General features: G+C 38.1%; 1 protein-coding gene across 5 annotated transcripts in view; it reads right to left on the bottom strand.

The window, feature by feature from the left end:
* Positions 1-4,450: 4,450 nt before the first annotated feature.
* LOC124302758 (uncharacterized) overlaps positions 4,451-17,912 on the bottom strand; it is a 170,006-nt gene continuing 156,544 nt past the window's right edge. For all 5 annotated transcript variants that reach the window (XM_046759267.1, XM_046759268.1, XM_046759270.1 and 2 more), the window contains 3 exons: positions 8,170-8,805; positions 6,905-7,153; positions 4,451-5,953 (listed from right to left, as the gene is read on the bottom strand). In XM_046759267.1, coding sequence (XP_046615223.1) covers positions 5,862-5,953; positions 6,905-7,153; positions 8,170-8,805 — 977 coding nt within the window. In that variant the 3' untranslated portion in view covers positions 4,451-5,861. The remainder of the gene's footprint in view (positions 5,954-6,904; positions 7,154-8,169; positions 8,806-17,912) is intronic.

The following is a 17,912-nucleotide window of genomic DNA, read 5'->3' as shown; positions in this document are numbered from 1 at the left end:
TTGGAACATTGTTAATTTTACAATAAAATATAAACTGAAAAAAAAAAAGTTTTTCCCACGTTATTCTCGTAACAAAACTTCGATCACAAATGCGGACTGTCTTAGAGTTGGGGTAAGAATCTGAAAAAATTATACAATTGTTTTTAAGTTATTTAAAGTTTATTTTGGGGGTTGGGGCAAAAAAAAAAATCGTCAACACCCTAAATAAGTACCACCCTGATATGCATGCATGCATATCGTTCGCTCAGGTATGTAGGCATATGTATAAGTATCGATTCTCTGAATAATTTATAATACACGAATATCAATCGATTGTTTTTTGTTTTGTTTTGTTTTTTTCCTTCCTTACTTTCCCGCACGCCTTTCCTGAAAGACGAAAAATTTTGCACCTACATATTTATTACTAATATGCCTCTTGAGCGCTATTTAATTTATCAATGTATACATATGTATATATTTTTTACGTATATGTATATTATTACAATTACCAGCATATTACGCGTTATTCGTAAATCGTTTACAGCCCCGTGATCAATTCCCATGTGTATATATATATATATATATATATATATATATATATATATATATATATATATATATATATATATGATACATATGCAAATGCACGCGTTTCGAACTCTACGATTCTACTATGATTATTATTATTATTATTACTATTATTATTACAATTATTATTATAATTATTACCATTATAATTATTATTATTTTAATAAATACAGTCGGGGATTGCAGCATGATTTTATTGAGTCTGGTGAAAATTTTCCTCCTACCTTACAGATGTCGAATGACTGATGAATTAATTATCGATTGATCGCGTTGCGTATGATTGTACCTCTGAAATGATTGTTGTTTGCGGTGTGTCGTTTTAACGATTCCGTTACTCCTTCGTTTTTATTAGATTATCCGTTGTTTTCGTTTCTTTTCTTTTTTTTTTCATTCATTCCTTTTGGTCCAGCGAAACGAAGCGTAAAATTGATACGAAAGAAGATTTCTTCACCTTTCCTCCAAGTCTGACACACAAGATAAATATGAGAATTCTTGTTTATTCATTTCTTTTTTCCCCACTTGAATGTCAAAGTATAATTATCGTGCGCAGATTGAAAGAGCGTAATTGAAACGCAACCCGATCATCTCACGGCGTTAACGATTTTACAAAAATTAGCAATCGATCACGAGGCTCCGTACATGATTGCTGTCACAATGAGCTTATCACCTTATGTTACAGTGTCAATAATACAGATTAAAGTTGAGACTTAATCATTTACACGTGTGTAGGTATAACTTACGCACTTTATACATAAGCCAACGTTACGCTTATATTACATACTCTTTATACACGAATATATATATATTTATAATATATATTTAGATACAGTCTAAAATCCACATCGCCTGTCTTTAATATTAATCCTATCTGTGTAATAATATATAAGCCAGGCCTATATATTATAATGTAGTGTTAAATCCAACACGCGCACACACTTGTGTGTATATATATATGTATGTAAATAATTTGTGCGTAAAAAATGTACGTACAATGCGAGGTGTAAAAATAAAATCGACTGATTGGAAACGATGAATAACTTGGCTGCTACGTGCAGGATAGAAAATTTCATCACTGTATTTCTTTCATTCTAGTTCTATCCAATTGTTTCTCGCATACAAATGCACACAATCGCGTATAGATTACATAATGCATATATATTTGTACAAAGGGTGACTGAGGGTAAGAAAAAAAAAAAAAAACGGAACACGATGTAAAGAAAATAAGATTGAAATAGGATAAAAATTTGAAAATTCATCTGAGAATTAACAATGAAAAAAAAGAGCAAGGAATTATGGAAAAGGTGAGAGGTACGTATAATTTTGCGTCGTCGTACCTAAATTTAAATTTTCCGTCGACCCCTTTTGCAGAGTTGAACGTTTGCGCGAGAATTAGACACGCGAGTCGGTCGGCAACCGCGGTATTTAGAGAGGATCAAACTTTATTACCAATTTGTGCAAAAATTCCCGGCAGGGCAAACGAAACGGCAATCAAAAAACGGGGTGGAAAAACCTCCGCGGGAGAGGAGGTGAGAAAACGGCGGTAAAAATTTGAAAACTGTGATAATTGACCGCCGGGCTTCAGGGATTTGATCCCTCGGTTTGATGATGTTGAAATGTATTTTTCCCCTTTCATCCCCCACCCATTTTAAGTTCTACTTTTTTCTTCACCGAGGCCGCGGTACCGAGGAAAAAGCCCGTCGCTATTCCACAGTTTCGATTAACGTTTGCCCGATGTATTGTATGTTAAACACACTAGCGCACAAATATATATACATAAATACGATCGGACATCCTCGATGAACATTGATTTTCAACTTTGTTATATTTCGTGCGTATATACATATATATATATATATATATATTTGTATATAGTTGCAGGCATACAATATATAGATAGACAGATACGTGTTGTTACGGATAAATTTCGGAATTCCACTCTTGTTCGGAATGAACGGAATGCTAATAGAAAGTTAACAGTTTCGAATTCGATTATATTGGCTCGATGAATGCTCACCAACGTGTATATTATTATATATATATATATATATATATATATATACTAAATGTATACGTATATACGTATAAGTGTACTAGTTATAAATGGGGGGTGGGGGGTTCGTTCACTCCGATTCGGGGTTTAAAAGATGCCGCGAGCGGTATTCGAAATCGAACAAATTCCAGATCTGAACAGTGCGAGTTGACTCAAATTAACCGTTTTTCATCGATAGTCATTTTTTAAATTTCTCAAGTGAAACCTGGTGGTAATTTTGTTTTATTTGTAAAACTTTTTCCTCTCCCCCTATCTCTCTCTCTCTCTACTGTTCGTATAAACGAGGGAAGAAAAAAAAAAAAAAAAGAACGCGCGCACGCACACACAAACGCACGCTCCGAGCGTGTTAAGTAAATACGTAGGTATTAAGTCTAGATAAAAATTCAACGGTAATTTGCATGTATACGACATATTGTGCAACGGTAATAATAAAAAGTAATGATAATAATAATAATAATAATATTATTATAATAATGATAATGATAATATAGACTATGTATAACTTACAATAAACGTCACCGTTCTCGCCTCGATAATTTTCTTATAATCAATAATATTGATCATATTTTTGTTCAATAATAATTAATAATATTTTCTTAGTATATACCGTGAACACAACTAAAACGTCTTTTCTACACACTTGCACACCGTATCACTTATGCATTTCACACTTCACTTTATAATGTACAACGTAATAATATATAATTATCATATATATATATGTATGTATATGTATGTATAGGTATATACATATATATATGTATATTGCTTATTGCTTGCTTGGGTGAAGATTGCGTGTTAATTATGAGATAATCGAGTGGTAAAAAAATGTCTCGCGTATATCGGATAACGTCTGTCTATTGCAATGTTATTTTGTCGAATTTTTTACGCGGTTAAACCACGTGGCAAAAAATTTCCCTCTCGAAACTTTGATTAGTTTGTTATTCTTGTGATCTTTGAAAGGAATAAATTCGTGGTTAACGACAGATTCTATTGGTTTTGGTCATTTTCTTTCTGTTTTTTTTTTTTTTTGTTTTTTGTTTTTTTATTTTGTGTTATTTTTTCTTTACATTGATTCTAGAATTTGAACTTGGCATGAGGTTTGCTTTGTCTAAAAATTTATACAAATTTGGGAGCCGGTTGAATTGAGCTTTCCAATGATTTTACGGGAACAGGCAATTCAAGATTTTAACGATATAAAATACAAATATCTACTTATAATACATACCTTAACAACTACAATTCCGCAAGTATGAATATATTACACGAAGTCTGACTGCGTAATGAATTTCTTAACGAGTTCAACGTACGGTTATTGAAATAACGATAAGAAAAATTTTCACGATTTGTGTTAATTATTCTTTTTCCCCGCCCGTGCCAAATTTAAAATTCACTAATTTTTGCAATCTCAAATTTGTTTTCGAAGCGCGTCAGAAACAAGTGTTATTTTTATTATTACCATTGTTATTATTATTATTGTTATTACTATTATTATTATTACTTACGTACTAATAAATTTCTTGCGGCATTTTCAGCGCAACGGATAATCACAGTTATAGCAATTTACATTATACAAATAGATCGATCGAAGACTTCATTTTCTACGTTTTGAATTTTTCTTCGTTACTTTTTTATCATTGTTATTATTATTATTGTTGTTGTTCTTGTTGTTGTTATTATTATTATGATTATTATTATTTTTTCTTAAATTTTTTTCAGATTTTCATTAGTCCCGCTATTTTCGTTATCCAAAAAAAGTATTCTTTGAAGTAATTTTATTACCACCTATGTACGTGTGTAATATAGGTACATGGTTGTATTGCGTTTAATCACTTTCTCACTTGATCACCTATAATGCGTGTGTTTTTTTTTTGTTTTTTTTTTTTTTTTTCATCCCTTCCTTTTCTCGCGTTCGGTAAATCTCTCGGCATAATTTTTTTTCTCGTTCGTCTCTTTCTTTCGCCTCAGGTTCGTTTGTTTACGGATAATTTTCACAGCGGTAGATAGTTTTATCGATGAATATTATATTAAAAATTTCTTTGTCCAATTTTTTCCTCTTCTCATGTTCCTTATTGAATTTACTTGATTTTTTTTTTTTTTTTTTTTCTGTTTCTTTCATGTTTTTCTTTTTGATCCTCCGTTAAAATTATTTCGTTACATAAGAAATTAATATCCTCACTCTTTTATACGTAATACGAATTCTTAAATTCTAGTTTGCTCTCATGATCCTTTATTTCTATTCTCATTTAATTTTCTTTTTCCTCAATCACCGGCCTATCGGGTGATTATTATATATATCTATGTACTCTATACAGAGATTCGTTAATTTTTTGGGCTTCCCGTATAATATGTTATATGTATAATAATATCTATAGATTCGGATCGATTGTTTTTTTTTTTTTTTTTTTCAATCGTAATTCATAATGCTGTTTTAATTATTACTGTTATTTATTCTAATTTTTCTACATCTTCCGCTCAATCTTCACACTATATAATCACGGGTATTAAAACATTTTCGCATCTCGTTCACATCACACCGTCTCAAACGCACCATGATATCGTCTAAGCCATAGCCCCTTACATAATTATTTATACATCCCATCGCGCACTCGTATATATGTATATATATGTATATATATACATATAGCTATGTTCTTACATTTAACCCCCGATTATATATACTATCTATAATCCCTAACACCTATCGGTAAAAAACCTATTCCCGTTTCGTCAAACGGAATCCGGAGTGCCGCGTGTGACGATTTGGCATCAAATTTCCGCAATTTCGCGACTATTTTTTTTTTTTTCTCTTTCATCAACAATCATTTGCATCGTCAATTCACTCGATTGTCACACGGACACGCCGAATAATCGGCTCAACGAGACGCAGGCTAACAGCTACATTCCGATTGGTCAAATTCTCAATCCTCCAATATTTTTCTCTCGTACCTAAGTATAATAATATATAATAATAGTAGCAATGACAATAATGATAGTAATAACAATAATAAAAACAATAATAATAATAATAATAATCTGTACAGACATATGTCACTGTTTATTTTTTTTTTCCGTGTGTCTGCGTAAGTGTGTGGATATTTTTTTCATTAAACTTATCGAAGTATCGGATGTGCAGCTTTTTACATGAAATATTATACATCGATACACGTTAGTAGCGTATCTCTCTCGTCCGTCGAATTGTTTCTCGATTTCCTCCATTTTCCTTTTTTACACACACTCAGAATCACCTGAATATCGCGATAATCGTTATCACCAAGCTAATCGCCATTCCCGAAGTTCTCAATTTCGGTGCGGCGTTGTCCTCCACGCATTGGCCTGAAAGTAAAAAGGAAATAAGTAAAGACGAATGTCCCGAATTAAGGTTGGAGCGACGGAAGACGGGAAATTATTGACCTTCTCGACTCGAGACTTCACCGACACCCTTTACATAAGACGCGCGGGGCAAAAGCATATCATGTATACATAATTTATATACTATATGTACGTGTATATGTATATAAACGCTGAATCGGGCAAATGAAAATTAATTTATCTTACACGAAATTGATGTTTGCATATCTCAAAAGCAATCGTTGCTTTAGGAAATTTCGCCCTGAATCCGGAATTATAAGTGAAATAAAATTTCTCCCCTTTGCATTGTAAATTGAAACTTGTAATGATATAATAAAACGCCGTGATTCGAGCAAATATTAATTTTTCAGTCTAATGTTGACGTATATTATATTTATGGTATACAGTACACGTAATATTGATGTACAAATATTGTGTGTACTTTTACTTAGTACATCAAGCTTCGTCTTAAACGAAACTCTCAATCTTTCTTTTCGCACTCTTTCTGGAAAGAGGGTCTTAAGATGGTCAAAAACAGTTCATCTACGTAGTAGCGATAGCCGTTAAGCTAAGAATAATTAATCCGTATTTTTTTTTTTTTCTTAATGGTGCATTCGAAATCCAAATTTCGTACAATTCAGTATGTAGTCTCAATACAGGTAAAGTTGTTCCATAATTCATAGTTTCATTAAAAATATATTTCAATTTCAGGTAAAAATACTCATTTACCTTTCATTAATTACATCAAATAGGTACTTAGTAAGCAAGCCAATGATAATAATTTAATACTTTAATCCCATAAATTGATATTCTGTTGCGTCATTCATGGGAGTCAAATGCAAAAACGGATTGTCAGAAAAAATAATCGATTTCATCGATAATCGGAGGTTTGAATTAATTGGGTTAAATATTAACGAAAACAGGGACGATGCTCACCTATGCTCGTCGCGTTGAAGGCCAACATCGGAGGCGGCGGCGGTACTCCTCGTTGACAAGCGACCGGACTGGCGGTCAAACTGACCACACCGCCACTTTCACGGTACATGAAACAGAGTCTTCTGCTGTTGCGGAATGGCTGCGGTCTGTTGTTGTCGTTGGACCATGCCGTCCTCCTGGTTGCCAGAGGAGTCGCAATTACGAATTGCGTGCCCTCCGTGTCGAACCAACGCCCGTGGCAGGAATAAGCTGTTCAACAATTTACACCATCGTTGGTAGTCGTGTTTATCGCCCTGACTCTCATGGCCCACATGGGACTTGTAATTCCCAATTTTTGGCCGAATTTTGGACCGAGTCAAAGAATTTTTCCTACTTTTCGTCTCGAACGGAATTTCTAGAAACCTCCTTCTGAGTACTTATTGGCAGATCAAGGTCTCAAAGAATACGACCAGAAGAGAGTTGAGACTGTTCGTAATCGCATGAAACAATTGATTCTAGAGCTTTTCGATAAATTGATCAGGATTTTGTTGAAACAAATAAAAAGGCAAAACGCCGTTGGCGCGTGCGTTTCATTGATATTTGCAATTTTACGGACTAGGGATTTCTTGCGCATGCGCACTTTCCGATCACTTGATTTTACGCACGGACTCTGCGCACCGTCAGTGACGTCAATGAGCTGAGTTTAATCTGAAGTGAGCGCGTTTAGGTTAAGTTTCACGAAGCCGGGTCTGTGTCTCTGGTCCTCTTGATTGCCCTTCATATACTTCTTTTATATTATTATATTACATTCGTTTGTTTCTCAATTCAAACTTGCTTTCACAGGTGTCGGATGAAATAGCGTATGTCCAACGACTCGTATCACCAACTTTGTAACCGTTGGAAATCGCCTAATTTTCGCACTTGTAACAGAAATAACTATTCCGTTTTCTTGAAAAAATGAATCTTTCGTAGAATCAAAAATTTCCGATGAATAAATATTTTTTAAACGATTCTCTAGACTTCGAAGGATACAGCACCACTAAAAACTGAAAATTTCATTATCGGGGCGATTACCGCAACATCTATTCTTTCGTCTTAATCGTTGACTTCATAAAGAGGTGTTAAAGACGGTTACCCTGATGGGGTTTTGCGTGTTTCACAGGATTGCGTGTTAAACAACTCCCGTCGATAAAGAAGCTACCGGATCGCTAACGCGGTTTCACTTCAGGCCCACTTACCCACTGAGCACTGGTAAGAATAATTTGAAAAAGAGCGGGAAAACTCACCAGTGACGGTATCGTCGTCAACGCAATCACCCTGGAACTCCATCCTGTCAGCGGTTGAGCATCCAACGGTGAGGGTTGTGACTTCCGAAACGCACCCCGACTCTTCCTCCTCGCGTTTCTCCCTCCTGTCCGAAGAGTCACGCTCGGCGTCAGTCCGTAAGGCCCGCCGGGGCCTGATTACGTCGGCGAGGTCGAAGGGGGTGCTGCGCTTCGTCGGTCGCGAGGCGGTGTCGTAGTCCCCGAAGTAGTCGACGTGGGACTGAACAAGGTCCGGCTTCCCGTCGCCGGCCCCCTCCTCACTTCGTGGGCCCCAAAACCGGCGCTGCCGTCTCGTAAAGTCCTCGGCGCCCTCGAGGAGGTCCTCGGGCCCCTCGGCGCCTCGCGGGGCCCGAGGCGAGCGGCCCACCCTCCTGTTGGACCGCGTTTTCCTGCCTCGCCGTTCGTGAACGAGGTAATCGTTGTTCGCCCGCCTCGCCTCCACCTCGAACGTCTTCTCCTGGGCGTGGCGCACCTTCTCCTTGTCCCTGTGAACTTCGTGGATTCGCCGATTCTCCCGCGTGTTTCTCTGGTTTCGATTCATTCCCGTCACCGTGAACTTACCGAGGTACGGACACTGCCGTGGCTCCGGTGAACTCGCTGGAAGAAGACAAAGACTTTACAAATCTTGGACCATATTTTTTATTTACTTTCTTGTGGTACATTGTTTCCTAGTTTACGCGTCACGTTTCATCCACTCTCCAATTTTTTTGATAATTTTTCGGTAAATGATTTGGAATCAAATGAATAACCGCTATTTCTTTCAAATTTTTATTTACAAAGGTTTCAACGACTTGAATTTTTAGATACTGACAACTTTCACTGATAAATAAATTAAACCCGCCTACAATTATGCAATGCACCATACATTTCAACAAAATCCGCCTGCATGCATGCAATTCACGATACACATTACTGATCGACATTTGTTTTTATAGTTCAATATTTGACGTCTACTAGAAAGAGTGAGAATTCAGTCGATCGTAAATAATGTGACAAATGTCAATCGGTAAAATGTATACTAAATTGCATAAATGCAGTCGGATATAACTTAGGAACATTTACACGAAACAACTCGCTATATTTTCGGTTGGATGCATTTAATATAAACACTTTATGAAGAGAAAAACTTCAAACAATCTTCAGCGCAATTGTTAAATAAACATCTGACATTCGAACTGTTCGCCAGAGGTGCGAAGTTTTTTCTTCTACTTCCGTATATACATCTATATACGAAATTTCTTTATACGGCGTCAATTTCGTTACAACGTTATAATAATAATAATGATAATAATAAACGCAAAGGGAAAATGTAGCCGCTGTGTGCATTAAGGAAATGGATTCCCCCCACGACTGGTAATAATTACCGATAAAGGTCTTTACTTCGGTTGCTTGCATAAGTAGCTCGTCAAGTGAAGCCGAGGGGGCGTTTCAAACTGCTTTGGGGTACCGGTATTAGACTGATTGCGAGGGTTTTGCCGAGGGAACAGCAAGCTGACTCAAGATCGAAGAACTCAGACATGATAAGGTTACAAAGAACTGCGGTTGCTGGCCTGTTGCGATGCTGAGCGAGGGAAGGGGAGAAACGCGAGGTATTCCAAACGGGATAAAATCAATCCGTCGAATGGGCGATGAGTTTGTGGCAAAAAAAAAAAAAAAAAAACACACCACGTTTTAAGATAAAATTTGAAGATGAGAGAGACAGAGAGGGAGAGAGAATTAAAGGATAAAACGAGCACCGACAATTGGTCAAAGGAAAGAGAAAAAACGGAAAGGGGGATAGAAAAATATAAATTAGGGTGCGTGCCTGGAGCTTTTCATAAAAATCGGCACTCAACGCCAGAAGATCGGCAACCTGCATATTTAGGATGTCACTTTTGTTGCCTATCCGCTGGCGTTGAGCGGCGATTTTTGAGTAAAACACCCAGGCTATGTACAATTATGGGCAATTGTTACATTTTCGGTGTCGCTAGTGAATAGCCAGGAAAATCGTGGATAATGTGGAGGAAAAATAAGGGAAATAGGAGAACGGGGAACAAAGCTTCGATAACGAGAGCTTAAACCAGCCCTAAGAACACTATGCCGACTCTAATGAGACAAATCTGACGAGGCAGTCGAGCGGAGAGCCAGCGACTTTCGCCCCTCCCTTTCACCCCTCGATCGCTCTACCTGCCCGCTATTTTCTGCCATTCACAACCACTCGCATGGTGGCGCGTATTCACCCTCCTCAACGAGTTGCTCAGAGGGTAGTTTATACATATACGTGCGCCCATCGATTGCGTCCCGCGCCCGGGAATTCGAACAGTCGAGTCAGATCCGAGACCGCAAAAATCTCGTTATTTTTATGGTTAATTACGCTCGCTTTAGCCACGTGATGCATGTATGTATGTATGTATTTATGTACGTACGTCTCGAATACGTTCGGAGCTTTTGTACAGCGGCAGCCCCTCTTCTCTGTACCTCGCCCTTCGATCTTCCGATAAAGGGCAACTTGATTTTTTCGCTTCATTACGCGATTTCTGATTAAAGGCCGGACCTCCACCCCCCACCCCCCCCCTGCCGGCCGTCTCCCGTCGCCACCTTTTTTACTCGATTTTCCACCCCTCGCGCTATTTCGCAGCATCGTAATAGACGCGACTATGAAAAGAGAAAGAGAGGATGAAGGTGGAGGAGGAAGAGGAGAAAGTGGAAATTAAAAGAATCGGTAGAGAGAAAATAGGAAAGAAAGCTAAATGAGCAGTTGGGAAAAAAAAAATCCTTATTAAGATCGTGAAAAAAGTAACTCGTTTCTTTCAGATGGAGAAGTTGAAGGGTAACAACCACTCTAACGGCCGAAAAAATGGCCCAACTTTGTCGATTTATTTTCGAACTATGGAAAATGGAATAGAATTTCTTTTCAGAGGGTCCATTTAACACGTATTGAAGTATGAAAAAAAAATTTTATCATCATTTCGTTGCAAAATGGCGGCGACAGAGCCAATCTTTGAAGTCGTCTTTTTTTAAAACTCCTTCACGGGAGGACGGATTTCTCGTAAACTCTAAGACCTGGCACAAAAACGCGAATAATTGCATTAGAAAAGAGAAGAATCATTATTCGATTGATTCTTCGATTCTGCGAAACAATTGGCAGTGAATGTTATATTTCATGCGAAAATATATCATTACTTCTATAATGAAATAAATAATTTTTCTTCATCGATCTAAGGAGTTTTATTGATTTTATAACATAATTTCATTCTACATAAATCTACGCCCAAAATATAGTTTTCTGAATAAAACGTGCCATCGTAGAGTGAAATCCAACGCATTTGGTACTTTAACGATTTTTTAAGAGATCGTACGAACCAAAGCATGGACGTTTTATAAGCTTCTCTTCACATTTCGAGCAAAGACATTTTCACAGTTTTAAAACATAATAATTCAATAAATCCGGAACGTTTAGCTATATCATAATAAAATTAATGAATAATATCGTTCTCTGACCGATCAATTTTTTCACTGCAATGAAATCATTAAATCAACCGTTCTAATAGAAAGTAACGAAAATTTCCTCAGAGTCGATTAAAGTTTCTTTATCAATTACCACAAATACGGAACAAAATTATTTCGTATTTATCTACATAATGTATAAAATAAACGAATATCAGTAATTCGTTCTACAAACGGTTAAAGAAATATTTTTCCCACCGTGTATAACGTAGAATGTAGACATATATATATATGTATATACCTTACATATATATATCAAAGTACGATCGAAAATCGTAGAGAAGAGAGCGTAACTGGGTAAAAGGAAAGACGACTTCCTCCTTCTCCTTCTTCCACTTCCGCTGTTCTTTTCCCCGCCCCCCCCCCTCCTCCCTCCCCCTTGCCGTCCTCTTCATCTCCCATTCAGGGAAAAGGTAAGCCAGAAAAGGGGTGCAGCGGCGAGGATTGGAGCATGGAAAATAACTGGTAGTACGTCAAAGGAAAGCCACGTTTCTACGGTAGATTGGGCATGAGGGGTGGGGGTGGGGGGGGGGGGGGGCGGTTGGGTTTCCTCCGATCCTTTGCCGGGGTCGAATGCACGTCGCTTAGGATTCGCAGTGGCGCGTCTTTGAACCCGACACGGGTCACCTGTTCCTGCGGGGCCCCCCCATTTCCCTGGATGTTGACTCCTCCACGCGAAGTCTCTGCGGCTTACCCGTGCCTGCCTCCTTTTACTACTACTCCGCGCCGAAACTCTCTGCGGGCTCTTTTCCCCGTCTGGAGGGCTGACCGTAAACGGATGAAACTACTCTTTATCCCATTTTACCACCGCGCGGTGCTTGCGTTATATGCGCAAGGAGAGACGCAGCAGCGTTACGGACCGACGACGTTCATACACGGAATATCCGTGCCCGATTTTACCCTCTTTCTCTTCGTTTCTTTCTTTACCTACCCCGAGCTCCCTGCTTTTCTTTTCTTTTCTCTTCTTGTCTTTACTTCTCCGCAATACGCAGCGGATATCGTTCCGAATTATTTGTTAGAAACTTGAAAATTTTTTCTTGGAATCACGAAACTTTTATGTGTTAAACAGTAATCTGTCCTCTTTTTGCAAAATCATCGCGTCAAAATTACGATAAAAAAACAAGTAAAATGAAACAAGAAAAATGTCTGCACCCGGTTAAATTTTCGCGAGAATGTTGTCCCTCGTTTTTTGTTGTTTCTTTCCTGCAACAATTTATAAATATTCAACGTATCGTTGCGATATTTTTTTCCCCCGCTAAACGCGGTTAGTATTTGCGTATGATTTTGGTGTACATACGGTTATCGAAGTTCTCACTGGAAATATACCGAAATTCAGTTTAAAATGCATTTCCTGGTATTGGTATACGTGCTCGCGAATTAATAATAGGAAAATAGGGGAAAATAAAGAGAAGAAAAACTACAAAGTGAGTAAAAAGTTGTCTGTAATTCAAACAATATATGATAGACTGAAATTAACGCGCTCTTTGCGGACGAACGGAATTCAATATCGAGGAATTGTCATCATTTCTCGTATGTGTTATGGAAAAAAAACTGTTTGATCGAGGTGCGCTGCATATGTTCAACCCGTCCTGCACTCTGTACGAGACTGTACGAAACTGGGAAAAATTGGAGGGGAATTTTCATCGATTTTGAAACATGCAGCGAGTGATATTTCAACTGGGTACAAACTGCTGAATCGGTACGCGAACTGAGTTCGACTCGTTCGCTGTTTTCATTTGTTATTATAATTATTACGTCAGGTAATAAGGATCGATGAATAGAGAAACGAATAATACAGCTGCAGCTGAAATTCGGTAGAAATTAGAAGACTGTGATATTTTCTATCAGTAAATCGAGTTTCGAGTAGTTTTACTCTTATAACAGGTATTACATACATACAATTCATCTAATTCGTTTTCAGATTTTTTCTTCAAGTGTATGTTCTAAGCTGTATAATTGACAGTCTGTGAATTTATTTTACAAATTTTCTCAAATTACTAAGTTAAATACAAAAAAGGTTTCAGTGGGCAAAAATTTGTCAATACCCTAAATAATGACCATCCTAATATATGTATACATATATATATAGTCGCAGCTAGGTTGAAAAAAATAAATATCAGGCGATTTTGTTCGCATCCGTTATTATAAAATCAACGCCGGAATCAAACAGCTCGATCGTCTTGTCGCTGCTGTATTCAATTCATCAAATAATTTCAAAATAACTGCGGAAATTAAACAACGAGCTTAATGTTCGGGACAGCAGCGGATTGGATATAATCGTAAACTGAAAAGTCTAGAGATTATAAAGATCGTGTAAAATGATCGGATGACGAAGGCGCGGAGAAAAACAAACAAACAAATAAATAAATAAATAATTGAGAATCGCACCCCTACGTAATTTATTCAATTTTTCTTACCCTTCGTCCCGTCAAAGCGAGCCTTCTAAACGGCGACTAAAAATACGGTGAAATTCCACGGAAGAAAATGACGCTCAAAGGGGGTGTAAAGAGATAAGCGTTTCGTCGCGTCGGGAAATGTATGTGATTTTTTTTATTTTTTTATTCATCTCTCTTTCTCTCAGATTCGCGTGCGTGGTTAAAAATGTTGATTGACACATCAGAGGCGGACGGGTAAAGGTTTGGGGAAATGATTATTATAGAGGGCGCGTAACGTCTGTCTCGTTTCTGGGGTGGGTTGAGGCGATAGAAAATCCTGAGTGACGTACCCCTTAGCGCAATATCTTCTTTACCTCAGCCGAAAACTTGCACCCTCGGTCCATCTGTCCTCCGGGCATCCATTCATCCGTCAGTTTTCCTATTCCACATCTCTCTCTCTCTCTCTCCCCCTCCTTTTCTCACTCTCTTTTCTTCTCCCACGCACTCGTGGCGGAGGAAGAGTTCTTCGAACCTTCACGGATAAAAGTGTTTGTTCTCGAAAATTGAATCGCCCTGCAGCCGGATAATCGATATCGGTCGTTTCACCCCCCGAATTATATATATATATATATATATATATATATATATATATATATATATATATATATATGGCATATTCAGACCATGTTCTGACAACAGAGTAAAAAAATTATACACATTTTTTCCGAATTTGAAATAGTCTGATATATTATGTACCTAGGGTGCTATTATATATTGAAAATTTTTTATGAAAAAAAAAAAAAAAAAAAAAACTCCCGTATAACACGATAATTTTGAAAGTTTCTCGAAGAAACTGGGATGAATGTAATTTTTTAACACTATTTATTTTTCTCAAAAATGCAGGAGTCATTGGAACGACACAGCATCTGAATTAAAAATCTTGTACACAAAATATAGTTCGAGAGATTTTTGTTAGCTCGGAAGAAATCGACGTTAACACCTGTTTCAGAAAAAAAAAAAAGAAAAAAAAATAACACCTAATAAATAAAAGAGATGTCTAATCTGAAAAGGTCCAATATGTGTTACAACGCGCGAAGAATGATGTGTAGTGAAAGTGAAATAACCGCGACGACGGCAAAAATTATGTTTCAGGCTCGATTCACGCCTGCAGCTCGAGTCGCGGGAACGAAGATCCAGGCATCACCTTCTGGTATTAATCTTTTCCTTGTCAAGGCGGTAACAGGGCCGCCAGACAATGGTCGCTGGATGCCGAGGGAAAGACGTCCGACAAAGTCACCCCATTTCTACCCTCGATACATTTCCTTTTCGTTCCCCGTCCGCCTTACCCAACCCCATCCATGCTCCGTTATCTCGCGACCTCACTGACCTATACGAAGAGAAATTATCCTCCCATCTTCCTCGTCAACGCGGAGAAGAAACAAGAAATATAGGTCCAAGAAAGGAGAAAGTTAAAGACGAAGAAAACGAAATGGATAAGCCGGAGAGCCGGAAAATTTGACGAAATTTACCTCCCCACCCCCCCGTTTCGGGTAAAATTTTATAAAATGAACAAAAAAAAAAGCTCGATTTCGAAATGTGATAAAAAAAAAAAAAAAACAAACAATAAACTTCTTCCCTCTCTTCCTTCTTTCATCTTTTCCCTTACCGCAGTGATTGTATACGGTATAGCTGATACGACAACGGATTTTACAGACAGCATGGGGTGTAGCGAGCAAGGATAGACGACATTTATAGGGGTTGCGGTTCTAAGATCAGCATATCAGCTGGGGGTTGGCGGTGAATGTTTTTAGCCGTGTTAGTATATTCGGCCGGTTATATAATCAATATACGAGGGCGCGCGAGAGAGACGGAGGAGAGAGGGAGAGAGAGGGAGGGAGGGAGAGGGCAAAATACTTTTCGCGCAGTCCCGCGTGTAACTCCCGTTAAATCGACTGATTGTTCGTCCAAATTTTAGTATATGCTGCATGCTTTCGAAGCTCGCGACACTGTGTAGACTAACGAGGGTGAAAATTATTCGTGCGAAAATTTTTCTCCAGACAATTTCAAATCCGCACGTATTCGTTAATTCGATTATTACGGAGCCTTGTACCAGAATACCTAGAGAATTGTGTATTGCATGATTTCGCATGCATTTATCTTTATTAAACTGTCTTGCAGAAAAAATTTGATTTTTAACCGACTAAATTAAGAACTACACGAGTATTAAATGTATTGGAAATTTGATTGAAGCATCCGGTAAATTTATTTTTTTTTTTATTTTATTTTACTCGAAAGCTCTGAATTTTCGTCCGATCTTATACGTAATTATTGAAGAATTGACGTGATTTACAGCTGCTGTGGAAAATATCGATGGAATTTCGGACGGAGTCTTCGGCGAGATATTAATTTCACGTTTTTTGACCCAATTTTGACGCAATTGATAAGATAAAATTGAGAGAGCATTTTTTTTGCTGTTGAATTCCCGGAGTATACTGTCAATCAGTTTCCGTAAATATCGTGAGTCAATTTTCAGAAGAATATTTCACACAACGATGTGTTTGAAATAACGCGTGAAATCACGTGATTGGTGAAAATAAACACGAATAAAAACCCTCTCACCGTTAATTCCCTCACGAGAGTTTAAAAAAAAAATCTGGATATAATATATGACGCGGGTCGAAGAAGTCGAATGTAAATTTACAATTATTCGACTGTGGTTGAAGAGAGAAAAAAAAAAAAAAAAAATACGAACGGAAGTTTAAAAACAGTTAAAATCCCTCGATAATACAATACCGTGCGAAATAAAAATCAAGCGCGGCTTCACGTTTTTTTCGGGTTTTGTAATTTTTTTATTCTCTTTTTAGCAATTAAACCGTGTAACGTAGATTCGGGTTTTCGGCCCCTGACGGATGAATTTTCGAGAAACCATGAAATCATGGCGTATGTACGTTACGCGCGTGCATACACACGTACAATATTGTGAAACCGCGTCGGCTTAACGGTTACCGGTTTACCGGTTAATGGCTCGACGGCGGGTGGCGTTGAAATAACATCTCCTTTAAAAGCTGGCCGCCGGGGGAGGTTTCAGGGCGGCTAGCCTACCGGAGTGAGTCCTCTATTTACGTAGCCGCGGGAGCTTTCGCGAGGTGGATTTTTTAATCCGTACGGTTCTCGGCGGAGAACCGAAGTCGGCCACGGCATAATAATTCAGCGGCGCAGTGCACGATGGTAACATGCATGCAAAAGTACCCGGTTCGTGGGTGAAAATTGGCAGGGATAAAACCGCGGAGGATTTTTTACCAGGCCCGCTCTTCGACCACGAGCATTTCCGACAATTCCCTCGGAACTTGAAAGAATGATACCAATTTTTTAATACAGACTTGGGAGTAGATTCCATATGGCTTCCGACATCTCTAGGCGATTTTCAGTGACCTCGGAATAGGGTGTAGCTACAGGACATCGCATGTAACGCCAGGAAGTCGTTTGGAAGTAAATTTTAATGGGAATGGAATGATGGATGATATTTAAACGCAGTGAATTCAATCTTTTCTTTGACTTTTATTTCAAATGAACGAGGAAGGACCGATCGTCTGTTCTTTTCTAATGTCGGTGAGAGACTATAAACGATAAGGGCTGTTCGGACTCACTGGCGCCTCGAAGGGTCCAGGGGCTTCAGGTTTCGACGTTTGGGTCGCAAAATCAGCGTGAGATTTGAGAAAAAGCGGATTGCCATGTATCGTCCAAAAAACCCTGTGTTAATGTTTAAATCGCCTCTTCGATACTCGCCGTGTCGATTCGTTTTTCAACCCATGATCTTAAGGGAATCACAATTCCGGGTACTAG

The sequence above is a fragment of the Neodiprion virginianus genome, chromosome 4 (assembly GCF_021901495.1).
Source record: "Neodiprion virginianus isolate iyNeoVirg1 chromosome 4, iyNeoVirg1.1, whole genome shotgun sequence".
In the NCBI taxonomy this organism is placed as follows: domain Eukaryota; kingdom Metazoa; phylum Arthropoda; class Insecta; order Hymenoptera; family Diprionidae; genus Neodiprion; species Neodiprion virginianus.
Note: the sequence above shows the minus strand (reverse complement) of the source record. Positions and strands in the feature narration are given on the sequence as shown.